This window comes from Centropristis striata, chromosome 16 (assembly GCF_030273125.1).
Source record: "Centropristis striata isolate RG_2023a ecotype Rhode Island chromosome 16, C.striata_1.0, whole genome shotgun sequence".
NCBI lineage: Eukaryota > Metazoa > Chordata > Actinopteri > Perciformes > Serranidae > Centropristis > Centropristis striata.
In genome coordinates, this window is record NC_081532.1 from 12,696,448 (window position 1) to 12,720,053 (window position 23,606).

The 23,606-nt window shown below is 40.6% G+C and overlaps 1 protein-coding gene across 1 annotated transcript in view; it reads right to left on the reverse strand.

Moving 5' to 3' along the window:
- Nucleotides 1-23,606, reverse strand: part of eif2ak3 (eukaryotic translation initiation factor 2-alpha kinase 3) — a 33,588-nt gene that overhangs the window by 3,003 nt on the left and 6,979 nt on the right. Inside the window, exons 2-17 of the mRNA XM_059353304.1 lie at nucleotides 19,409-19,538; nucleotides 11,093-11,287; nucleotides 10,776-10,906; nucleotides 9,763-10,024; nucleotides 9,465-9,630; nucleotides 9,190-9,315; nucleotides 8,814-8,936; nucleotides 8,421-8,650; nucleotides 7,227-7,339; nucleotides 5,413-5,535; nucleotides 4,725-4,874; nucleotides 3,774-4,329; nucleotides 3,135-3,308; nucleotides 2,467-2,640; nucleotides 1,652-1,753; nucleotides 804-866 (exon numbers count right to left, since the gene is read on the reverse strand). Coding sequence (XP_059209287.1) covers nucleotides 804-866; nucleotides 1,652-1,753; nucleotides 2,467-2,640; nucleotides 3,135-3,308; nucleotides 3,774-4,329; nucleotides 4,725-4,874; nucleotides 5,413-5,535; nucleotides 7,227-7,339; nucleotides 8,421-8,650; nucleotides 8,814-8,936; nucleotides 9,190-9,315; nucleotides 9,465-9,630; nucleotides 9,763-10,024; nucleotides 10,776-10,906; nucleotides 11,093-11,287; nucleotides 19,409-19,538 — 2,818 coding nt within the window. The remainder of the gene's footprint in view (nucleotides 1-803; nucleotides 867-1,651; nucleotides 1,754-2,466; nucleotides 2,641-3,134; nucleotides 3,309-3,773; nucleotides 4,330-4,724; nucleotides 4,875-5,412; nucleotides 5,536-7,226; nucleotides 7,340-8,420; nucleotides 8,651-8,813; nucleotides 8,937-9,189; nucleotides 9,316-9,464; nucleotides 9,631-9,762; nucleotides 10,025-10,775; nucleotides 10,907-11,092; nucleotides 11,288-19,408; nucleotides 19,539-23,606) is intronic.

The following is a 23,606-nucleotide window of genomic DNA, read 5'->3' on the forward strand; positions in this document are numbered from 1 at the left end:
ACACACACACACAGAAAACACAGTGATGTCTTTCATAAAGTGTCATGCTGCCATAATGCTAATAATATCATCCATTAGTGCAGCTGATTGGCTTTACTTCAAACTCATTAAACTCAGCAGAACCATAAATAATCATAGTTTACATACAATTACTGGAAATGAAATAGGATTAAACCGAATGGACACCCGTGCACACACAAGGGAAAGACTAGGGTGGGATACTGGGATGATGGGGGAGGGTATTTCCAGTGCTGGAGAATCACAGATTATGCTCTGGGATTATGTTAATCCCATTACAAGTAAACAGGTAAACAAGGTAATGTGACCAACCCCACATTAAACAGTAGTTCGGTGCATGGTGAGGTCATAAACAACATATTCTATTAATTATTTGACCATATGGATAATCTGATTCTAATGAGATTATTGATACAAATTATATTTACAAATAATGTTCATAGAACCGTCTCAGATAATAATGGAGTCATTAACATTTTAGTGTGTAGTATGAAGATATTTGCACATTTAACTTCATATATTGTTGGTTTGAGAGCAAAATAATCCAACTACACCTCCTAATTGGATTAGCCCAGGAGATTTGCCTCACCAAGTGGATAATGTGATGTGTACAGGTCATTTAAATCTGTGACCACACAATGATAATGAACTCTCACAACTCTGGACGCGTCCCACTTTGCTCATTTACTATTGCTGGTTCTCAGGATAAACAAAACGGTATTCTTTTCTTGGTTGAAGCGTAGTTTGTGTTTAGAGCCACTAGGTGGCAGCAGACGGCTACTCACCTCCTGAACGTTGTTTTTGGAGAAAACCTCTGGGAAGCGCAGTGCTCTCACCTCTGTCAGTGTCTGGAAGAAAGGATGTAAACACCTGTGAGTGGAGCTGTGCCGGTGGCTAATCAGGCCCTTTGTTACTGAGACAAAGGCGGTCTCGGTCGAACGCACACATGAGGGCAAAGAAAATCTATCATTTAAAATGACAACAATGATCATTTGAATGAAAATAGTGATTATGTTTTACAGTTTCCCCAACAGAGTTTTCAAACAAAACAGAATAATTAACTGATTAAAAGAAGAGACAGAAAGATACAGCTCATACGCCTCATAAGGACGTCTTTCTCTCCTCCCGTTCAAACAAAGAACAGGGGGGATTCTTACTGACGTCAAAAATGGGATCATATGATCTTTACATTAGTGGTGAACTGTTATAGAAGTGATCTGAAAATTTGAATCACCCTCAATTTTTAATAGCTCACTTTGGGTAAAAAATGCTTACAACATACATTTATTCTAAAAACACAATTGTATAATTATGCTTTTGTTTAATGAATAAAACCTCCCTTTGATGTGTTTTTTTTTTTTACTTGCTTACATAGGCGTTTGTCTTCACTGGTGTTTTGTGTTTTTTAATTTAATGCTTCACAAACCTTTGTAACGGTGTATCATATAGGAAAATACAAATATAGGCAAATGCAGTCTAAATGGACTATAATATTTGTGTGCTTGGCAGTTTTTAAAGCCCAGTTAGGGTAATTTATTGCTGTATTACAAGTCTTTAGGGAATTGAATAGAAGGAGAGAGTAAATAGAGTAAAATTAAGACATGATTATGTGCCCAGGTGTTTGCTGACTCACCCTCACTCTCTCCATCTGCGTCCTGAAAGGGTACAGCAGCTCAAACAGGATCAGACCCAGAGAGTAAATGTCCACTTTGTGAGAGTACGAGTTTCCAGAGAGCTGCCAGGACAGAAAGGAAAGGATGGAATTTGAGTTTCAAAGTCACTGTTTTATAGGTAGGAACAACCTATCATACTTACTCAACGGTAAGGTAGTTTGAGGTAGAGGTATTTAGAGGTACTTTATATTCATTCATATTGATTAATTTAATTTGAGTATGAAATCATCTCTTTTTTTATTACATTTTCAAGAGAAATAAACGATGCATATGAATATAAATATACAAAAATGACACAAAGACAACTAAAATTAAATAAAATTTTAAAAAGCATTAAAAATGAAGTAAATAGAAATAAAAATAAATTTAAATAATACAAATATATATCAAAAATAAATATGTTTTTCCTACAGCTATTAATCCCCAATGTCCTACTCCATCGCACCATAAAGTCAATAAAAAACGAAGTACAGTATGTTAGGCTTCCATTGTTCTTCTCACAGAGGAGAACATCAATCATCTCCAAACTCGGTCTGCTGACCCAGTATACAATCCAAGTCTGTATGTTCAAGATACTTATTCAAAAAAGATTTGGCCTTTCTTACTTTTTTTCTTAGAGTAAGGTTCTTTTGGATACCAACCAAATAAGAAAAGCATGGGTTCCATAGTAAATTGTATTGATAAAATCTATGCTCTTATTATTGAAGTTTCAGTTTACATTTATCGTTATAGTGAATATCACAACATCACTATCAGTGTCCTTGTGTCTGCTCACCTGCTCTGGGCTCATGTAGAGCTTGGTGCCAACCTGGCCCGTGTGCCGGGTCAGGAGCGGGGCGGGCGTCAGGGCGCTCGGCTCGTCCTCGTCCTCCTCCTGGTCCATGGCCGTCACCAGGCCGAAGTCTCCCACTTTCACCACGTCGTCCATTGTGAAGAAGATGTTGGAGGGCTGGAGGGCAGATGTTGACAGGTTCAGTAAAGTGTACCAAACATTAAACACATGTAGGCAGAGAGCATTTCTAACGCATTGACCAATTGACATAATTTACCAATATTACTCTTCATTCTATATGATGTGATATACGATTTGAGTATGTGATGAAATCAAAACCAGGCTGCTTAGCCTTTCGGCAGTAAGAGATAATTTGTTAAGATATTGAACATGTTTTTAAAGCAAATTTAGCTAACTGTTTACACCCATCTTTACACCAGGTACTTGTCTCTTGTTTTGTATTTTTTTACATTAGGTTTTAACTTGCCACTTAATACATACTTAAGGACAATGACATTTTTTCTATATACATACATACACAGACAGACAGACAGACAGACAGACAGACAGACAGACAGACAGAGAAAATAATAGAGGATTTTTATCTGACTGCTTAAATACACTTTTGTCTGTATAGTGAACAGTGTGTGTGTGTGTGTGTGTGTGTTCACCTTGAGGTCTCTGTGCATGAGTCCCTTGCTGTGCAGGAAGTCAACGGCCTCTGCAATCTGGACAAAGATATCCAGACACTGATTGTGTTCCCTTTGTTCCGGGAGGCAACGCTGAGCCATCCAGTCCTTCAAGTTCTCTTTCCTACAGAGCTGCATCTGGATGTACAGGTAGACCTGAAGAGGGAAAAACAAGGTTTTAATAATTTACAGTTTAAACTTAAAAATTAAAAAAGGGGAAATCTCAAATGTCTGAAAACTATAAATGGCTCTGGCAAACATCTGCAGCTTTCTTTTTTCTTATTAGAAAAAGTATGAAGATGTATCTTTTATTCCCACAAATGATAAATGGTATCATTGTGGGCCAAAGGCTTTTATTAAAAATACAAAATTTGGTTTAATAATAAATATTCTCATTAGTTCAGTGTCAAGCGCAACAGAAATCAAAATGTATTCCTAAAATCGAAAAAAAAAATCCTTGAGCTTAAGAAGACAAAGATACATAACTTTTAAACCTGCATATGCAACAATAAACCTGTTGTGCAACAGTAAGTAACTATTAATAATTAAAGGCCAGGCATAACCAAAAATGAGATTGGGACAGCAGCTAATTACAGCTCTCTGAGTAAGTGAATGACTGACCTTGGGAGAAGGCTGGACTCGCTGGGTTGGAGGACTTGTGGGGAGAGCCAGGGTAAGTGAGGTTGGCCGGGGGGGAGAGGAAGAGGAGGGGGGGACAGATTCCTGTTGTCTGGTGTGCGAGGAAGACGAGCTGTTCTTCTCCGTCAGCGTGCTTGGACTGGCTGCGCTGGACGCCGAGTCCGTCTCTGCGTCGGCATCTCGGTCACAGCCCGAGTCCTCGAACACGATGTCAAAGGAAGAAGAAGTGCAGTCGCTGGGGCCACGTGGAGGACAGAGCTCGAAGGAGTGGGGGGTGTCTGAGGCGTCCGGGTCGGCCTGGCTGTCCCTCTCCGACATCAGGCTGTCATGGCCCAGCAGCGGTTGGAAGGACAGGTCTCCATCGTCAACACCAAAACCTACTGCACTGCTGCTGCTGGAGAGCAGGGCCCGCACATCCACAGAGGTCTCCAGAACATCTCCTCTGGGCCCAGGGACAGGGGACACTGAGCTGGACACTGGAACTTTGACTGACAGCGCCTCCATGTGGTCAAGGAAGCTCATTGGCCAGTCCGTGGTACTGCAAGAGAGAAAGGAGTATTGTTGCTGGCACGCTTACTACAATCATCTCAAAGAATTTAAATGGGGACATTTTTGTCCTTAAGGGTCCAAGTGTCTGTATTTTTATATACTTATTAAGGAGGCATTTCAAAATGATAAAAAAAAAAGTAAAAACAGAAACTTCTCTAGTGAGGTTTAAGGGTTAAACGTTAAACACCAGAGAAGTGAGTCGAGTGATTTAAAGTCTGTGGACTAATAAATGCTATAGAAGTGCTATAATTCCCCCTGAGCAGAGGATTACATTTATTTTGCACGGATGCCATCCCCAGACAAAAGACCCCTGGCAGTGTTCTTAGCCATGTTGGACCCGCTGAGCTGTACAGCATAATAACAGGTTTAAACACCCTAGCTAACCTGGCGTCTTTCAGCCACCTCTGGTCCATCTCCTCTTGCCAACCCTCGGGGGGACTCTCCTGCCAGGCGTTGAAGTAGCGGATAATCCCCGGATGCTCCAGCTTGGCCAGGGCCTTCACCTCTCGCATCACTTTCTCACGGGCCAGCTCTCTGGATGACGGAAAACCAAGCTTTAGGGTCTTATTCACATTCAGAACAACCGCTTCCAAACTTTTCAGCAGCATTATGAATTCCTAATAAGACTTTGCTGTTAATTAGACTTTTTTTTGTATTTCTAAGACACACGCATGATTCATTATTGACCAAATATTGTATTTGTAAAAAGGAAATGACCTTCACGGCCCAGCCATGATACACCATGGGCCCAATAAGTATTTAGACAAAAAACATAAAAATGTATTTTGTTTGTTATGCACTGTATGCAATGTACCATACAACAGCAAGGGTGAAATTAAAATAACTGTAGAGCTGCTGTAGCTGAATACTAAATTTCCATGCTTGTCAGAATAAATATAAAAGCATGGCTAATCCGTGTGCCGAAATGTCAGTTTTACCTCTGTGTAGTTCTCAGTGTTTAGACAAGTAGCTTACATAACTCAGTCTAACAGCTTTAAAGAAAACTGAGATAAAGGAAGAGCTAATAGCCTCCAGCAAGGAAGTCTGTGGTGTGGCCAGCGAGAGGCGCTACCTGTTGGGCAGACGAATTCTTTTGATGGCGTAGTTGCAGTCATCCACTTTGTTGCGGGCTTCAAACACAACACCGAACCCCCCGCGGCCAAGGCACTGCACTGGCTCAAAGTCAGTGAGGTACCTGAGGAGAAGACACTGTGGTTGTCATTGTGCAAACAATCACTACTCAGCTCTCAGTGGTAGAAAGAAACCGTGTGTGACGTCTGCATCCCTAACAATTTCAAAGACCTGGGATCAGACAATTCACTGCAATCAAGGAGGCTTATTAAGTGGTAAAAAGGTGATTACCACTGAAGGAATTACTTCCAGCCAAATCCCTGTAAATGTTGGCTGTGGCTGCTGAGCTGGCAGGTAACCAACTTGCTGATAACAGGATCATAAATTAAAGCTTATGCTGGGCTGACAGAAAAATGCTTTGCTGTCACTAGGGTAGGACACACTCTATTTAAAGGTCTTGTGATGAATAACGTTAAATACAAATGTTTGAATTTACGAATTTTGCAAAACTGTAGAGAGAAAAAAACATTTATACTGATCTGTGATTTTATGCAACAATGTTTTTAGTGAACAAGTCATATTTAATCACACACCTGTCAGATACATGCTGTGTTTTCCTCCATCTTGTGAAGCTTCAGTTTTCTGTTAATCTACACAGGCGTAATTAAGTTTCTTTCATAACCACTAAACTCCATTTAGTATTATCTATATCAGTGGGGTGCCTTGAGGATGGGTCAACTCACTGTTAATTTATTGTCTGTTTTCAATTATAATCACAAAATTAAATAAATTAAAATAAAAAAAATAATCTAACTTCACCTCATTACATTTTTCAAACACTTCAGAACAGAACAAAAGAAACAAATATATCTAAAAGAATTAAAAACAAAAAAAAGCATCTGTGTGCATTTACGGATGTTGTATCATGTATCATGTTGTGATCTAAAAAAGGTTTTGGAACCACTGCTTTCTGCACCCTGTCAAAGCATCCCTGCTCAGGCTCCTCTGGGGACTGAAGGCTGTCTTATTAGGAAATGCGTGGGCACAAGTGATTCAGGCCTTGATTCCTGATCTCTATCTCCCTCACAGTGATCCTGACTCATGCCTGCCTCAGCTGCTGCAACAGCCACCAGATTTATTTTAAGAAACTTCTTCGGTAAAAGCAATTTGCATGGATTGCAGCAGCAGCTTTAACTGAGAGGGGGGGGTGTTTGTCATTTATGGGGTGGATCAAAAGAAGAGAATGTGCAAAGTGATGACAACAGGAGCGGGAAAAAAGCAGTTTAATCAGATTCTTGCTTGTATTTTGAGGGGGGTTAGGCCATATTATTCAGCCCAAGGATGTAAACATGTAAACTCCATCGATAAGACGACAGGCGGTCAGTGACAGCCCATAAATTACGGCTACTGATCATATTTGGGATGTCCAAAATAAAATAAAAAACTTCTGACAATGTGCTGACAGTGATGTAAAGTGACACGGCGACCCTGTGGCAGATGCTGCTGGATAGGGTGGGGTCTGCGGGGGCCAAGGTCATTTTCATTTGATGACAAACAGCTGAGTTATCCAATCATGCACTACTACGGCTCGTATCTCCCATCTCTGCCTTGTCCTATCAAGGCAGGCTGGAAGACCAGTGGTCACCATGGTAACAGTGCCGAATCTGTAGCTACACCTTGAAAGAGCGAGACTCACATGTAACTTTTAAGCGTGAGGATAACAATTCCCGGCACAGCAGTGTGTGTTTTGTCAAGTTCTCCTGAGTCATAACAAAAATAATTTACAAGTATGTTCTGCCTGTGTTAAAGACCTACCTGGACACATATTCGTTGGAACGGGTCTCCATAGCAACCGGCTCTTTGGATTCCACAACCTCAAGGTCAAACTTGCAGTCTGTCTGGCACTGTGTCTCTGACTCTTTACGTTGCTTTGAGGGACAGAAAGAGGACAGCAAAGACACATAAATACTACGTAGATCTGTATTTAAAAAACAAGTGAACGTCTGAGGCATGCTGGGTATTTTTACTAAGAAAAAGCTGAGCACAGACGGCACAGATGTATTTAAACTCTTCTGTAATGTTAAAAAAAAGGGGAGATGTTCAAATAGATATCAGAAATATTTATTTCTATATTTAGAAATATAGAGTTTAGTGTAACATTACAGGGTCAATCCCTAGTTTGAAGTGTTTTATCACAAATTAAAACATGGAGGGTGCCAAAAGTATTTTTTTCCTCTTCAGTTCTATTTGAAAAGAAATCCTCACACAAAATCCTCGATTTGAATACACTGATTCATTGGATAAAATTAGTTTTTTGTTTTTTATTATTGAAATCAAGTTTATTTTATGAATATTCAGTCATGGTGCTTTTAAATCACCCTAATAAAACAGGTATATGCTTTCATTTGTGTGCAGCAAGAAATGAAAATTATGTTTTTTAAGGATTAAAGCCAACAAATATGGATTGAAGCAGAATGTTTCATCAGACAAAAGGAGGATGTTTATTTTGGAAATCATTCAATTTATCTTGTTTCAATTAATTTTGACTTTTGGATTCACAACGCTCGGAAGTTATTGGAAATGTTTGAATCATGCAAGTCAGAATCAATCATACACAACCACCACCAGAATCTAATTATACAAATAGTGAAATACCTATAATATTAGCAGAGAGCCTAATCTTTATCTGCAATTGTCCAGAAATTCCAGGTTTAAACAGAATAAATAGACATGCATTTGAAATCTATTTTAGAACTCAAATTTTAATATAACATATACATACTGAGCTTCATTAACTAATTGGTACAACCCTTATCCACTGACATGGATGAGATACTAAAGTTTATTCAGTGAGATTTTGAGGAAATATTTCCTGATGGAGACATGTGGAAGCAGCACACTGGTTTCAGAAGTCGCATGCAGGGTCTGACATTAATATTATATGACAATAACCACCAGCAGTCACTGTCAGTACGGTATTCATGCTGCAGCTTGTGTCAGTGTTCTTACCCTCACATAGGCCACAGGGGCGGGAGGGTGGAAAAATTTGCGGACGATGTAAGTTGTGGCGGCGATGCAGAAGATGATAGTGCCGAGGATCTCCTTCCACCAGGGGAGCAACAGCACCGGGTCCTTTTTCCTGCCACTCTCAGCTTGAGCACCTTTTCCGTTTATCAGGCTTACGGCACTGTAGCGCTTCACCCGGTAACGCTTGCTGTAGGGGAAGTAGTAGCCGTTGTCTATGAAGAGGAAAATCAGCAATCAGTCATTGGGGTTTTAGTTATTTGTCCCTCTCTGCCACTTGATTTTCCTCTGCTGTACGTTCTGTATGCAGCGTGTCTCTCTAGATATAAGACTTTATTACAGTCTTTTACAGCCTTATGTCCAGTATCAGGTTCTTACCATAGGGATACTGAAGGATGGACAGGGCTCCGTTGCTGTATTCATCATGGGAGTACTTGTCATTATTCAGACACTTGTCAAATTCGTCAGAGCCGACCAGGGCTGGTGTCCGAGATGGGGAATCTGTGTCAAGGACAAGATGAGTAAGTTCTTTGATCTCTGTAGGAAGACGGATCAAACGAGTGGGAATAATAATCACAGGAATAGTCATACATTAAGGGGAGTGAAGACAAAAGCTCTGAGCAACAGGGAACTAATAATTAATTAAAAACAAAAACACAGTATAACTTTGTGTTTAAAGAAGTAACAATGAAGCCAGTCTTTAGTCATTGCTCACCCCAAAGGCTTCCCTCACAAACTGTAGGTGTTGACTTACGGACTAGAGGCTTCCATTTGACCGTGGGTAATGGGATTATGTCCTTTTCTGATCCAATAGCTTGGGAAGGGAACTTTTCACTCATCCTGACTGAGGACTGGAGGTAGAGCTGCCCCTGGTACATCCCTGATGAATAAAGTGCAAAGGAGTTACACATGTAGTAGATTTACTGGTAGAACACACACAACTGTAGAGAGTTTGCGCTGAAAAATTGTCACAGAAATTGTAAATAAGGGAAGGTAAGATTAGGGATCTGCACATGCGGATGAATTTACCAAGGTAAACACTGGACTCTTCATCTACTCTGGCCTTCTTCAAATCGTCGTCGTCCTCCTCCTCCTCAGTTTCTGACTGGTTGCTGTAGCCATTGTCATCAAACAGGGCGATTGGTGTGACTTTACCCCCACCTACCAGCCAAGCCGAAGCAATCGGTGTGCAGAACTAAACAACAAAGGTGATACAGAATGATTTGATATACTTTATTGATGTCCAGTAAATAAACCACTCCAATCATACTCAGCATAAATGCCAGTACAGCACTGATAGAAGGGGCTTTTGCAGTTCATAACTCACCTGACGTTCCCAGACCAGCTGTCCCTCAGGCTTGGTGCTGAAGGCCATGACCTTCCAGTCAGGAACAGACACTTTGATGACGAGGTCCAAGTTCTGGTCCTGCTGTTTCTCTGCCTGCCTTTTCTCTTTTGGTTCATCAGTGATGACCCGCTGACTCTCCCTCCAGGCCTCGCCGTTTGCAACTTCTCCCTCCAGGAAGTTCATTCCAGACTGCGTCTCAGGAAGGAGCTTCAACTCAAAGTTTCCAACACTGAAGTTCCACCTAATATCACAAATGATAATACACACTTGAGAAAACTACTTCAATAAGTAATTTTGTAAATGATGAGGGAGCTTCATCTTTGATAATCGTTGATTATAATTTTGTTTGAAAAAGTAATTCTTAATTACTGCTCTGCATTTCAAATATGTTCAGTATCATAGTAAACAAAAGCAATATTTATGAAACAAGACGCAGCTAAGAATCAGATGGTACAACCATGATTCCAATAAAGTTTGAACGCTGTGGAAAACGTCAATAAAAACAGAATGCCATGATTTGCAGATCATTTTCGACCTGTACTGAAATCAATACAGTACAAAGTCAAGATATTTAATGTTCAAACTTTTTTTCCCCTAAATATACATTTTGAATTTGATGCATAATGTTTTTATTTACTTTTACATAGCATCCCAACTTTTTGGAATGCTGAAAAAAGAATAGGTAGATTATGATACTTATTGTTCAGATAGAAAATTTGAATAAAAAATAAGAAAGTAAACCAAATGTATTCAATTAAACTAATGTGGTCAGTGTGGGGAAGCCAGCAGGTTAAAAAAAAGAAAAGAAGACATGCTAATGTTAAATCCTAGTGGCTGAATGGTTGACTGACTTTATTTAAAACCACTGACAGGAAGTCAATTGAGTGCCTGCGACCCTTTCTGGAATACCACACAAGATACAGTTGCTGCTCAAACTGATTGACCGGCTGACTGACAATGACAGGCTGATTGAGTGATTAAATAAAACTCACTTCTCTATCCCTGATCGGGGCCTGATGGCTCGCACAGTCTTTTGAGTCCTTTGCAGCAGGAGAACATCTTCGGGCTCCAACTCCTCATCTCCCCAGCGACTGCAGCCCACCGCAGAGCAGATGTACTGAAGCTAAGCCAAAAAACATTAGTCAGGTTAATATACTGTATTAATGTAGTGAGAATATGTCAGTGTTGTGTTGACATTTTTACAGAATAATTTGGCACAACTGCTTGTTCTCTTGATAAAAACAGAGGAAAAGTGATCATTTATTCTTTAAAATGTATCACATAGTACGAGTGAAGTGATTTCACTGACCTTGCCACTGTAGGCACCTAGACCATAGGTAGTAAGAGATTTTCCCCCAACCAGGACAGTGTCCTCCCCGATACGGTAAGACGAGTCCAGCAGGGACTCCACGCTGAAAGGCACTGCCTCCATACTCTCTCTGTCCCGGTTCCACTGGAACAAGGCACCGTCCAGTGAAGGGATGACCATCTTATTGCCAAACACCTGCAGGGACAAACAGGTTGGTTTTAGTTTTAAGTGTTAAAGTGCTAAATGCTGTTTTTGTCACAAACAACTTGATGCCAATATGTTACAATAGCACATCACCCATTAAAAGAAAGGGTGTGATTTAAAAAAAAAGATGCTCATGAAACACAAAACATGACGTTTTTGACAAAGATTCTTTAAGTTTATTTTTCTTAGTTATTCAATAAAATGGGCATGTGCTGACTGAATCTGGTTTTAGTTTTAGTTTATAGGTTAGCTTCAAGGTTTGAGTGCACTCATAAAGATAGTTTCTTTTGAGTTTGAGTTTTGATCTTTACTAATTTGAAAAGGCTCCTGGATTTCCCATATCACAGTTTCTGGACAAACCCTATACACAGAGAGTCTCTGAGGTATTGTTGCTGCAGAAACTACATTATTATTTCATTACAACACTCTGCTCCAGTATCACACAGACAACTGGCACTGACCAAGGTAAAGATATGATTCTGAATGTATTACACTGTCTGTTGCAATGAATTTTAACAGACATAAAAGCTCGAGAAAAAGTTGTTTTTCGGCTCAGACAGACAATCGTTGAAACACAAAAGCACTTGCCCACATAGACAACACTGGCCGACACATCCACCCACATAGCAGCAGCTTTAGCTCCCGCACACTTGGACTCAATCCACAGGCTTGGGACCATTACACAACTAAGAGCCTAAGTAATTAACCTGGATCTTTATAAAAGTGTGCAACTGTGAATAATGTGCGTGTGTGTGCTCACTGTAGGGGGGCAGCAAGGATGACATCATTGCAAAAACCTGAGCCTAATCCTGATTCAACCTCTACCGCTTTAAGCTCATCAGGGGGTTTAAAGACAGTTGTTTTCTTTAAGCATTTCAGTGATTATTATACAGAGACCGGCATCAAAAAACAGTTTGTTTGGATGTGAGTTGTGACTCACTCTTTTCAAAAACGGTTTTGTGATGTAATATTATTTAAAACCAAGTAGTGATTCCTTTTAACAGGTGATCTGTCAATCACCTTGTTTTGGAAATCCGATCATACTTTCACAAAAGTCAGTGTGGTTGCTTTGTGGTGGATTACAAAATGCCAGAGGGGTGTGTGTGTGTGTGTGTGGCAGAATGATTTACTAGAGAGCAGAGCCAGGAGCAGGGGTGAAGTCATCTTTTTAGAGGGAGGGGATTGGTGGTTTGGAGATAGGATGAGGATAAATTTAGCAAGTGAAAGGAGGAGGGGTTAACAATCTGACCATCACACCGTACTGGAACGGCTGAGGGGGTGCAAAGAGGTCTACAGCAGAGAGGAACTTCTCAGAGCTGTGGATGAGTCATCCTGCTCCTGATGGCTTAATCCATCTCTGATCCAGCACACCCTGGATCACTTCTCTCAGCTGTTCATGTCACCCTCCCCTCCGTGTCCACAGGAATACAAACACTTAAGGTTCCATTCCACTGATTTCGGCTCTGACCGATCTATCAGGTTGCCTTAAAAACTCTAGCAGGAGTTGTCAAAAGTTGTGTAAATGTAAGATACAGATGTAAGAAAATCTGAGCACTTTTCACAACCCGACTCCCAACTTTGTTCATAGCATTGCCCCTTGTCATTACCATCACATCTGCTGTTTAAAATCTGGCAGGGATGTCTGGTAAATGATCAATCATTTCTCTGGTGTAACTAAGCTAACAGGGCTTAGTAAACAATTATATTTTAGGGAAGCATAGTTAGAACCAGTCTGTAGGGTTGTTTGTGGCATGTGGGTGATTCACTTAGACTGCTTTATGATTCAAGAGCGGTCAAAATATGTCAGTCGATACGGACGTCAGGAAGGCACTAAAGTTGAGTGATTAAAAATGACAAAGACAAGATGAAACAGAGTTGACTTCTTGAGTTATTTATAGGCTGAAGGACTTTGTTAAAGAGTCGATTTTTATGGCCAGTGGAAGTTCCCCACTGACACCTCTTTTTAAGAATAGAAAATTCTATTGTCTTCTGTAATATTATTCAACATCTTAGAGTACACATCTCATGAAGCAATGCATTTCATTAAAAATGTAATAAATTGTAATAAAGCTATTAAAAATGTGTAGCTGCAAATTATTCAAGAAAGAAACAAGGTTTGAGGAAAATTGTGTATTTTAATTAACCCATTTCTTGATTATCTGAAAAAAACATCATCAAAGCAAATTAGAGGTATCTTTTAATGAGCGGTGTATGAAATTGTGATCAAGAGCCCACCCCTAATCTGTTTCTTAATGTCTTTGTCTTTGTTTACCCTTTTCTGTGTTTTGTTCTTCAGGGTCCTGTGTAAGGTTTCATATTTTTGTTGAAATCATCTTGATAACAAAAAGAAAAAAAAATCAAAAACAAAACAGAAAAGCACTTGGATTTTGCATTAACATTTGGAGAATAACAAAATAAAAAATTCAAATGAGCCTATCACTTAAAAAAAATACTGAGGGCTCAGCATGTTTTCCTTCCCCTTGAGTCTCTTTTTTCCGAGGAATTTCCAATGTCTATTAATTTTTAAAGAGCTTACTCAGACTCATTCAAGTTTTTGCTCCCCCCCAACAAAAAGGTTCACTATCACTCTGAACATAGAGCAATTCAGTTATTTTGAGGAATCCATCTGTTGGCTGCAGGGAACATCCACCATGTGTCTTCACTGGGTCAGATTCTAGTTAAACATATGTTTTTCTCACAATTTATCAGACTGTAGTGCATTTCACTATGGTGATTAGTTCATAGCTAGAGTGAGGTCATCTAGTATATCATTATTTGTTGTTTATTTCTATACACATTTTTTAATGGAGACATTTCTCCAAATGAGCTGGAGCCCTTGATGATTATTTGACATTACTAATCACGTCACTGAATTACACCCAGAGAGATTTGAGTGAGGGGAACGGATGGTTGTTTGTGTGTGTGTGTGTGTGTGTGTGTGTGTGTGTGTTGCTGCAGACGCTCCAGCGATCCTGTCAAACAGTGTCAGCTCTCCCCCGCTGCTAATGTGCCACTGTTGGCCCACAAGGCTACTGCCCCACTTAAAGGCGGCAGACACAGAGAGAGAGAGAGAGAAAGAGAGACCAAGTAATACTGCTGGTTTGAGAAGAGCAGAACAAACACACCATCACACTAGAAACTATCAAAATAAAATCACAGTGGCTGGAACAAGATCGACTTTCTGTCAGAAATATCGCCCATCTGGTCTTTTTTTTATTTCCTTCGCTGCCTTAGAAGAATTATTGCTTGTCACATTAGTTACAGCGCGGCGATCAATCGTTAGTTATTCTGTGGTGATCAATCAAATTCTCTCCTCGTTCATTCATTCACGCTGCATGCCGGCAGTGTGTGTATGTGTGTCAGAGTGAGCATGTCCGTATTGTCTGTTATGTGATGACATCATCTCTGGTCTGAGGCATTACCTCACCTCCCCTAATCACCCAACCTCCCCTTCTTCTTCAACCCTTTATCCCCCCCACACCCCAGCATGACTCACTCAACGTTGGCGCAGACTTCCTCCATTTAACCCCCCACTCCATACACACACACACACCCTTCACCCCCCCTCTAACCCCCCAGAGCGACTCCTTGCTTTTTGAAGTGATGGCTTCTTTTTCTGCAGACAATGCTGTTTGTGGTTCTGCTGTCCCTCATTTCACAAAAAAAAAAAAAAAAAAGTAAAAGAAGACGACACACAAATACACACTCCGCAGGATGCAGCAGGTGACTGGCTGTTTCCTCCCCGGCGTGCTGAGGCCAGCCAATGGCACGGCGGCAGACCCCCCCTAGCCTCTAATCACCGAGCAGACTGGTGTCTCAGGGACCCGGCTACACCAATGAAACCGTTGCTGAGCGCTGAGGAGGCGTGGGGGGTGGGGGGTGGTAGGAGCTAGTGGCAGCCCCCCCCCCTCCACTAACACACACACACACACACACACACACACAGACAGCAGACAGGCATCCCAGGCTACGGAGGGCAAAGAGGGCAAAGCTTCATTTAAACTTACATAAAGTACATGAGCATAAAAAACACACATACGAGCGAACACTCAAGGGACCATAACAAATGACGTCACAGCGAGTCACTGGGTTCAGAGCTGACAGGCATCTCTCCTTGTTCCGCTCTGTCAGCCAAATGAAAGCCAACAGGTGAAAACATACAGATAGAGGGAGTCCAACACACACACACACACACACAGTCAGCATCCTCTGTCACAACATAAGCACACAGAAGGATGACAGGAGGATGTTACATGTGTGTCTGTCTATGAATTTCTTGACACTTCTTGTGAAGTCACACTGAACATAGATGTAAAGGCAAGGAAAACATTGTAATGTCCTCAGAGACTATGAAGCAGCTGTGGAAAGCAGTGACATAGAAATATTTTGTTATTGCGTTCTACTATTTTTTCTTCTTTCTACTTTTTACTTGTAGGGTTAGGGTTAGGCTAACCATAACCTAACCCTAACCCTTGTAACATTTTCTACTAGGAGCTTTTTACTTGCTACAACAGAAACTAAAACAAATCTAAATTTGTAAAAAGTTTAATATATTTTCATTTATTTCTTTGAGAGAAAAGAGAGTATATTATTATAAAATATGTGTAGGTTATATTTGCTTTGTTTTGGATTAGGCCGTGTCTACAGGTCTACAGATGTTGTAACAAAAAAAACAAAAAAACAGCAACAATATTTTCCTCTACATTTTGGCTTCTCGTCCACACAAGATTATATTTTCCTAAACCCCAGTTACTGTGAATCGGTGTGGTCATATGAAACAGAGCAATGGGAAACTATGTCTTCTCCTTGATTTGTGCATGGCCATTGTTGCTTTGTGAAATGAGCATGCACCAGAAACAACAACAAGCATTGACTACCAGTACTGTAAGGTGATGCCAAGCAGCAAATCCACCTCATCCTTCCATCAGTGTCAGAAATAATCAGAGACAATGGCCAAAACGTCCCCCAAATTAAAAAGGTAAGGATTGCCAATAATTGCCCTGTGAAAAAATATTTTATTTTTCTACCCTGGCTAATATTGTTGTTGTTGTTGATAATAACCACCAAATTAATACCATCAAAAGAAAAGAAGCCCAGAATTATAAGACTAGTTGTAAGACTATCGTAAGACATTGTTCAGCTATGTCATAATGGGTGATTTACCTATTACCTGTTGTCATAACGCATATATGTTGGTGCATGTGTCCATGAATCTACTTCTGTTTTATCACAATAAAATGTTCTATTGAGAATGTAAAGGCAAGGGGGAAAACCAAAACAAACAGTATCGGAGAACACACTGATACTGGGGAAAAAACACTTTGAACCTCCGAGAAGTAAACTTTCTGTGAACTAAGAAAAACAGCCTAGTGTTTGTCTCAACAGAAAGAAAAAAAAATTGAGTTCATAAAGCAAGTTGAAGACTTTCATCAGACGATAGAGAATGAAGTTATCCTTCTACTACCGGCGTAAAACTCTATAAGTGTGCTGTCTTATAATTTAGTACAGTTGGATGCAACTTTATATTCAAGGTCAAATTTACATTCAGATGCTTCTAGTGGAGAAGATATACTGAGCTCACAGTCTCTACTGTATAAACTTTCAGCGCTTCGAGCAACCTTTAGGGGTTTTCCACCGTGTTAACCTCTGAGGACCCTTGAAAAAAAATGTTCAGGAATTCTTATTTTCTAAATCTCAACCACAGCAGTTCTCAACAACGTGGCATCAAGGAGCAATTTTGAAGATCTTTTAATTCCGACCCACACTACAGCAGCTGATTTCAGTGATTAGTTCCCTCCTTCTAATTGTAGGTTTGCTAATCAGTGAACTTTGCTGAGTGTTTAGCTGGAATGAAAAGGCTGAATGGTGCATACTTAAGAACCAATTTACCCACTAATATGGGAGGTTCTTAACAACAAATGAGATTCATCTTTCGTGAGTAATCCTGAAGTTGCTATATTAGGAATGTTGTAGATGAGCTGAAAACGTTTTCAATATTGTATTTTTCTTTAGAGCTTCACACTTGTTACTTTTGATTCGTATTTCCCAGTGCTGACCTGTCAATCAAACAGTATGGGCTGGCTTTTTATCTGTGTTACCCACTACCGATTGATTCCAAACAATCAATCTACCCCTGTGGGAACCCCTTTTTTCCCTGGGAAAGCCCACATGTCAAAAGGTGTTAAACTTCTTATTCTAGATTTTTTTATATATATCGTTATAACAGAATAATAAAGCAGAAACGTATTTATATGAAAGCGCAAGAGAGTTCATTACACTCAAATATGCCTTGCTAGCACCAGCAGACCGACATTAATCTGATCTCAGCAGCCACCCAGACCCTTGTTAGAATCAGAGGCTTTTTCCCCGAGGCAAAACTCTCATACAGAGCAAGTCCACATCAAAGTAAACCATGAGCGCGTCTCTAGTATGCATCTCGGAGAGCAGCGCTCTGGGCTACACTTCATTTTCAGCATATCGGTGTGGGCGGTTTAAGCTTCTGTGTACATGTATAGACGAGGGTCTTGCTGTGCTTGTATGTGTAAACCACCACAGTCAACAAAGAGGCTAATCCTCCAGGCAAAACAACTACTCTCAGATTTATGTGGGGGTGTACAGTATGTCTGGTGTGTTGTATATGTGTGTACATGAAATGAATGTAAGCAACAGCAACCCTTGGTTGACTGTTCAAAGTGCACTGAGTTCAATTATCGGTTTCACTGTCTACAGAAAGAAAGCCAGGAGGGACAGCGTTTGTTTTGAGGCAAAGACTCAGATGAGACCATCTCCTTAACCTCAAATTGACATGTCAAGACTGTGGAAATTGACTTTTTCATCTACTGGTAGATCCTAATCAGCTGTCTGTTTAACCTGTTTAACAGGAGGTGGTTCATTCCATGTTCAACACATCATAGAAATAACACTGGAAGGGTTTTTTCCCCTACCTTTTTTATAGTACTAGTCTACCAATCAAGACTATTTAAATCCTGATACATAGACTAGCATCTATATTTGTTACGGTGGACAAAAAGGGCAATGAATCTATATTTTAGTGAGTAGATCATCTTAAATTTTAGACATTATAATATGGCATAAGTGTAATATATAGTTTTATAGGCTGCAATATCGTAAATTTATGTAATTTTATGAACTCACCAGATCAGGGCTATTCAATTACAAATTCTTTCAGGTCAAATTTTGAAATCAAGAAATGTATCAACTTCTGAACTTCATAATCATATTCTACCTTTTAAATTTGTTAACACAAAGTGCATAAAAACACGGTAACAGAGCTGTAATTGAACAGAATCTGAGGTAGAAGAAATATTTTTTAATTGAAATCAAATTAAATATATAGAATGAAAAAATTAAATTAAATTCTGTAAATAATCATTTTGTCACATCTTGCCCAGGCATATCTCAATCAGAACAATAACAAAATGTGCACATGTGCACTACTTCGCCAGTTGTGTGTCCTTCTCGCGGCAGTAAGCCAAGCAGTTTCTCTCATCTACTGCTATAGACATGGCATGATAAGCATTCTTCAGTTTGTTCAACAACGTTTCAAATAACAGCCCTGGCGTTTTTCCCCTGGTCGGCCCACTACAACTGATTACACAACAACTATCCTAGTGCTGCCCTGAATCAGGGTTTTGCTGTTAGACATGGAGCAGCCAGCCAGTGGAGAAGAGTAGCCAGGTAAGGGGGTCCGGGGGCATGCCCCCTAGATAATTTTTTTTTGCCTTGAAAATCAAAATTATGTGGCCTCTCGCACATTCTAATGCCACTATTCCATCATTTACACCGATCTTAATGTCTGATCTTAAAATAAGAAGTTTGCCTGATTGTAAAGTAGGGAAGTATTATAAAGGAGAATAAGGTTTCTTGTACGTTTATTTCATTTCTTTCTTGTTATTTCTCTGTGACTATTCATCATTATATCCACATTACTGAAGATTATTTATCAAAATTCTCATTGAGTAAATGTTTTATAAAAGCACCAATAGTTAACTCTACAATATTGTTGCATTATCAATAGAGGCATTTGGTCAAAAACATTGTTATATTTGATTATCTCCATATTGCCCAGCCCTAGTGCAAAGGTTGGTGTACCTCAGGTTTGCTGAGGCTGGATGAGACCAGGCACCCTGAGCCGACATCCAGGTCCCACTGCTTCCTGCCCTGGTTGTGAGGATCCAAAGCAGAGATCCGCCCATCCAGGGTACTGATGATCACAAGGGACCTGTGGACAGAACACAAAAAGACAATTGTTACGCCTCTGCATACTGGCACAAATGCACTCTTTTCAGCCCTGGAGAGGAATGTTGACAAGACTGCCTCGCACTTGTCAAGGCAGCAGTGTGTCACTGCAAGCTGTTTTTTACATAAGAAAATAATACTAGTGTTGTCCTTTCTTCCTAGTGGGGGGTGAGTTTAATACCTTCACAGACAAAAGACACTAAAGGGCAAAGAATTGTGAAGTGGTGGTGCAGCTGTTGTCTTTACCACTCTACTCATCATCCTTTTTTAACAATCAAGGTGACCTTCAACTGCAGCCAGCAGCACACCTGTGATGACAAATCCCATCGTGTCAGCTGGTTGGGTGGCATGTTGATTAAAGATGGGACATACACCTGAGGATTATAAAACCCGACCAGACATCCTACACATGTCAACTAATTTCCATAAAACATGAAGCAAGGCGTTAGATTCTCAGTGGTTAAGTGACCCAAAGCAGAAATCTATCAGAGATACACCTTGTTCGTTTATGTTGCAATTTTCACAGCAAAGGTAAACTGTGTCGATACATAAGAAATGGCTGAAGGCTAGATGGAAAAATGTGGCTTACAAGGACGGTAAACTGTTGAAAGAGCTGGAGGCAAGTGAAGCACTCACAGCACAACATACTATTTTTCTACATTATTTTATAACAGTGGACTTTAATTTTTTGTCTTTTATATTTTTTCAGAAAAGGCATACACGTTTTGGGGAGAGCACACCGATGATACTCTGAAGACAGATGGCAGCAGCGACTGTTCATTGCACAGGGGGATTTAGCATGGTTACTTTTCTCAGGCTTAAAACTGTTATTACTGCCATAAAATTAGGCTCATTTACATGTTAAACCTCAAATAAATGTTTTGTGTGTCGACAAAGACCGTCTTTTATTCAGCTGAGTCGATGGATTCGTTCAGTGATATTTCTGATTAGTCTCAGCTTTCTTCGGAGCCCTCCAACATTGGCAGAAAATTAGTGTTCACAAATATTGGCTTGACTGCCCACGATGACAGCTCAGAGAAACACCATATCAGTGCTGTTAACAAAACAGCCAAGCCTTGTATAATTTCACTTCCACAGATCTTTGTGAGTTTAGACACAACTTGGATGAAACCCTGTTGGATAGAATGAAAAATGTTTGGCCATCAGGGAGAATAAAAAACTAAATATTTTCAAACTGAATACAGTTATTTCAACATAAAGTGGACATATTTTCCACACATTTCATTTAGAGGCACTGGTGCCAGTGAGAGTGAAGCTAAAAATAAGATGCAGGGGGAAAATGAGATGCAGGGGGTGACAGCGTTTTCCCTTAGATGATATATGGGCTTTGGATTTCTCCCAGCACCAATGCGCTTTACCTCTGAGAAAATATTTTTCTTAAATTATTGTGGTAATAGATTTTTACACTCTAGTTATTGTTATTAAAAAATGTTTTTGTTTTTTTAAATTCTCCCCAATTTATTCTGTAGCTCTATTAAAACATTTACTGGGTGAAAGTTTTTTTCTCCATCAGTAGTAAAGAACAAATTCTCCCAGTGAGCTTTATTCCTTTTAATGTGCTCACACAGCAAGATTTGTTAACAGTTCTTCTCTCTTTCGTCTAGTAACTCCAGGCTAAAAACAATCTAAATGAGTTGAATGAATCCAGACATCCAGCCCCACCCTTTGCCGAACTCTTAAGGGTTCTGCCGCATTGCTTGTCAATCATGTCCTGAGCTCTGGCAGGGGCCACCTCCTGACTATTGATTTGTATCTGTCTAGAGGAGATGCTGTCAATGGGGCTTTTAGCTTTATTTAACACACATGCCATCTCTGAGCACCGACTGCTTCACATACAAACAGCTGGGACCCGGCCAGCTTCCCTCTGTTGGCCACTGGGGCATATGGGGGTTTTAACTGCCTCCCTCTAGGGCAACTAAACAGCAGTTTGCTGAGAAAAGAGACAGCGTTACACTTTCACAGCCCAGCCTGAAAAAAATAGGAAATAAAGAAATATGGACGTCATCAATCATCTTTTTTTACGTGCACCCTGAGAGCTGTCAACCAAGCCGAATATATTTGTATCACCTGTGCTATTCATCATTTAGACTGAGAGGGTAAATTGCTACTGACTAGCTATAATCCTTTATTGATCTCACCTATCGAACACTGTTCAGTCATGAAGGGGATGGAGCATGTTCAAGGATGTTTAAGTCTTAAGACAACTAAGAAATTGATTGTTTCAGAGGCTGCAAATCAATTTTAGGAAGGTTTCTCTTATGCTTCACTGTAGTCACCGACACATTCACAGGAAGTTACACTTGCTGCTCTGGACCAGCTAGTTGTTTCAGCTCAACTGGATCTGGAAGTTTCATAAAAATGCAAATAGAATCACTTAACAGTAATGAGCCATGTGTCTTTCAGCCCCATCAAAGCCAAGATTATCTCCCAAAATCTGCTCTTAGCATTATCAGCCTCACCACTAGCACTGAAGTGTAGAGTACTAAGAAAAACATTGTTTTTCCTCTCAGCCACCAATAAAAACAGAGCGCTAAAGCCCGCTCTCACCCTCTCGATTGGCTGCGAGACCCTGCCAAAAATATTAGGCTGATTGGTTGTTGCTAAGCAGTCAGCTCTCTGAGAGGGTGGAAGCTTTGGCGGCCTCAGCTCAGCCGGCCCCGCCCCCTCCAAGTCATGCTGTGAATGTAGAAGTGAGGAAGAAGTCACCAAGAGCATCGAGTTCAACTTCAGAGATGGAAAGAGGGTGAGCGAGAGCTAGAACTATTTTATTCTGAGAGGGAGATCAAAGGCTTTTGTGGACTCTTTGTACTCCAGATAAAGGATAAGAAGGAGTAGAGAGGGGGGTTGGGATGGGGGGCACTTAACTCTACAACTAAGGTATCATGATTGTAATAGAGAAAACGAGAAGTGGAGGAGGGGAAGGGGGAGTAGCTATAAAAATAGTACTAAAGCGAACAATAAAAACAACTCAAACAAAACAAACAGCCCTACTGTATCATTTAGAACTTGAGGCAATTTATTTTCCACGTCTGAGCCCCGAGACACTGCTACTCTGCTCGTCACCGAAGGGATAACACATAGCCTGTGGGGCTACTGCTGCCGACTGTGACGGATGCAGGCGGCGGAGACACTGAAGAAGACGTTGGAATGGAGAATGAAGAGGGAGAAAGAAGGAAAGTAGTGGAGCTGCCAACAGACTGAGGGTTGTTAGCGTCCTTGCCTGTAATGCTGTCAAAGTGTCATAATAGTGCGGAGTGCTTCTTCAATCACAAAGCGTATGGCGGAGCAGGGAGCCAATTAGCCTCGCTCTCACCAGACTCTCCTGCTCCTCAGAGACACTCAGCCTCAGTCTGCACACACACCGGTAAAACCGAGCTGCTGGTAAACACACTCCATTGAAAGAAGCAACCAGGATGTTTACACAGGCCAAGTCTCCAAGGAGCAGGAGCCGTTGAGTCGGACCAATCGCAACAGCCCTACACTTCTCATCAGCCAATGGAAGCACTGTTTTTCTCCTCACTCAGCCAATGGGTGGGCCGCTCTGCAGACCCTGAGCCAATGGGCAGGCAGAGCCGCCTGTAACCATGCAACAGCGAGCAGCCTGGATGCACGCTGGAGTGTGGAGTTTTGCTGCCGCGCAGCTGCCACTCAGCCTGCTGCGCAGCCACCAAAAGGCAGAACAAAAATACGAGAGCATGGGGAACACGTGGGGAGAAAGTTATGGATGCAGCTCTGAGCCGGCCGCACCCAGCACCACCAGCTGCACCAACAGGAGGAAAAAAAGAGTCAAGTGCATTCCGTTAAACTGTGCACATTCTTACAGAACAGGTTTTAAACATGTCTTCATTCAGACTCCAGTACTGAGAGTACTGAGAAAATATGCACATAGAAAAACACCACCAGAAATTGTTATCAGGTAACAATGAGAACAAATAAAGCCTAAGACCAAATAATAATTTTATAATTGTTCCGATAAATGTTTCAATTGTGGTAATCCCATAATTCAATTCAGGTTATTTAAAGGCTTAAG